The following is a 1,859-nucleotide window of genomic DNA, read 5'->3' on the forward strand; positions in this document are numbered from 1 at the left end:
AGTTGTATTAGTTCTGACGGAAGTGTGTCTGATGAAGTCAGTGCAAGAATCTCAAAGGCTCGAATCACGTTTGCTAATTTGCGTCACTTGTGGCCTCAGAAAGGCATCTCACTGGATCTTAAGGGTCGTGTGTACCAGGCTACGGTAAATGATGTGTTGTTGTATGGGTGCGAGACATGGCCTCTTCGGGTAGATGATGTGAGGCGTCTTCAGGTTTTCGACCAGTGCCTCAGACACCTGGCTGGAGTCGGATGGCATCAGCGTGTTAGTAACGAGGTGATTAGAAGACTGGTATTTAATTGTGCTGCAGGTACTTCAATCCGAGAAAACATCCAGCATCATCGACTACGATGGCTTAGTCATATGGTACGCAAGCCGAAACACCGACTACCGAGACAAATTTTGTTTTCCGTGCCTCCTTTAGGATGGCGCCAACCGCGAGGTGGACAGCACATGACTTAGCAGAAAGGCGTGAAAGAAGAGTTTCGACGTTGTACGCCTGTTAGGATGGGGTCCCCGTGACCCCGCCTGTGCTTGGCTGGAAACGTTGCAAGAAATTGCGGCTAGTCGATGTCAGTTTCTTTCCACTTTTGTCTGACTGAGCGGTTGGAGGGGTAGGCACCTCAGAATGCTTGACATAAACCAGCACTAGGTCCCCTCCCTCACCTACTCTTCTTTTGACTCTAGGGCTTTTAATACGAACCTTATGGCAGTGAAGCATCAATGCCAGCACTGATGTTGCTGTCTTTGATGACGATGATGACTCCAGCACACACACTGTATTGTCACACACAATGTACCATTTGACTAAATACATGTATTCAAGACGTACTTACATACGTACGTACATAGATCGACAAGGCTCAACAATAAGTCTCCTAAAATCCCACAATACTTGCTTGGACTATCCGAAAGCGTCTCATCTATTAAGTTACTTTTAGGGGATGCGAAGCTCCGGACTGGAAATTGAACACAGATGTAGAGCTTTAATGCTCGAACCAAATTTTCGTGCTGACCACAGAGTAAAATACCGACATAAGTGCCACAAAATAGACCTCACCTGGTAACCTTCGAAGACCATTAACAAAAAGTTCCTAAAATCCCACAATACTTGCTTGGACTATCCGAAAGCGTCTCATCTATTAAGTTACTTTTAGGGGATGCGAAGCTCCGGACTGGAAATTGAACACAGATGTAGAGCTTTAATGCTCGAACCAAATTTTCGTGCTGACCACAGAGTAAAATACCGACATAAGTGCCACAAAATAGACCTCACCTGGTAACCTTCGAAGACCATTGGAACCACGGGACCGGAAGACATATATGCACTAAGCCCAGCAAAGAATGGCTTGTTTACATGGGCCTCATAGTGCTTCCTGAGCAATTCATCAGAAGCGTGCATCAGTTTCATTCCAACTAGTTTGTATCCGCGCTGCTCAAACCGTCGAATCACTTCACCAACCAGCCCACGTTGGACGCCATCCGGCTTCACCATAATAAAAGTGCGTTCCGTCTCGGACATGGTGTGCGTGCACGTGGCGTGGGCGATTAGGAAGGTCGTAAAGCCGCCACTCTCAAGGCCACTCACCTGTTATTTGGAAGCAACAACAGGAGGACTAAGTTCGATAAGGGAGTCAATTTGTGGAAAGGCGAACCAAGTCAAAATGGATTGGTATATTTCGAAAAGCACCAGGTTAGATACTAGACTTGAATGATAGTTTCGCGGCATGTTCGAAATCGCCTCGATTTACATTTCCATGTACAAAAATTTAATTGACTGTTTCCACAATCCAATGAGCGACAGCTGCGGATTCTTTAACACAACAGGAATTCTTCTGAAGCAGTCGTTTGGACAAGAG

General features: G+C 46.0%; 1 protein-coding gene across 1 annotated transcript in view; it reads right to left on the reverse strand.

Annotated features, from left to right (window-relative positions):
* The window catches only part of T265_01682 (hypothetical protein), a gene marked incomplete at both ends in the record, with an annotated part of 9,913 nt that extends 8,342 nt beyond the window's left edge, over window positions 1-1,571 (reverse strand). Inside the window, one exon of the mRNA XM_009165748.1 lies at window positions 1,277-1,571. Coding sequence (XP_009164012.1) covers window positions 1,277-1,522 — 246 coding nt within the window. The remainder of the gene's footprint in view (window positions 1-1,276) is intronic.
* Between the last annotated feature and the right edge of the window lie 288 nt (window positions 1,572-1,859).

The sequence above is a fragment of the Opisthorchis viverrini genome (genome assembly GCF_000715545.1).
Source record: "Opisthorchis viverrini unplaced genomic scaffold opera_v5_18, whole genome shotgun sequence".
NCBI classification, from domain to species: Eukaryota; Metazoa; Platyhelminthes; class Trematoda; order Opisthorchiida; family Opisthorchiidae; genus Opisthorchis; species Opisthorchis viverrini.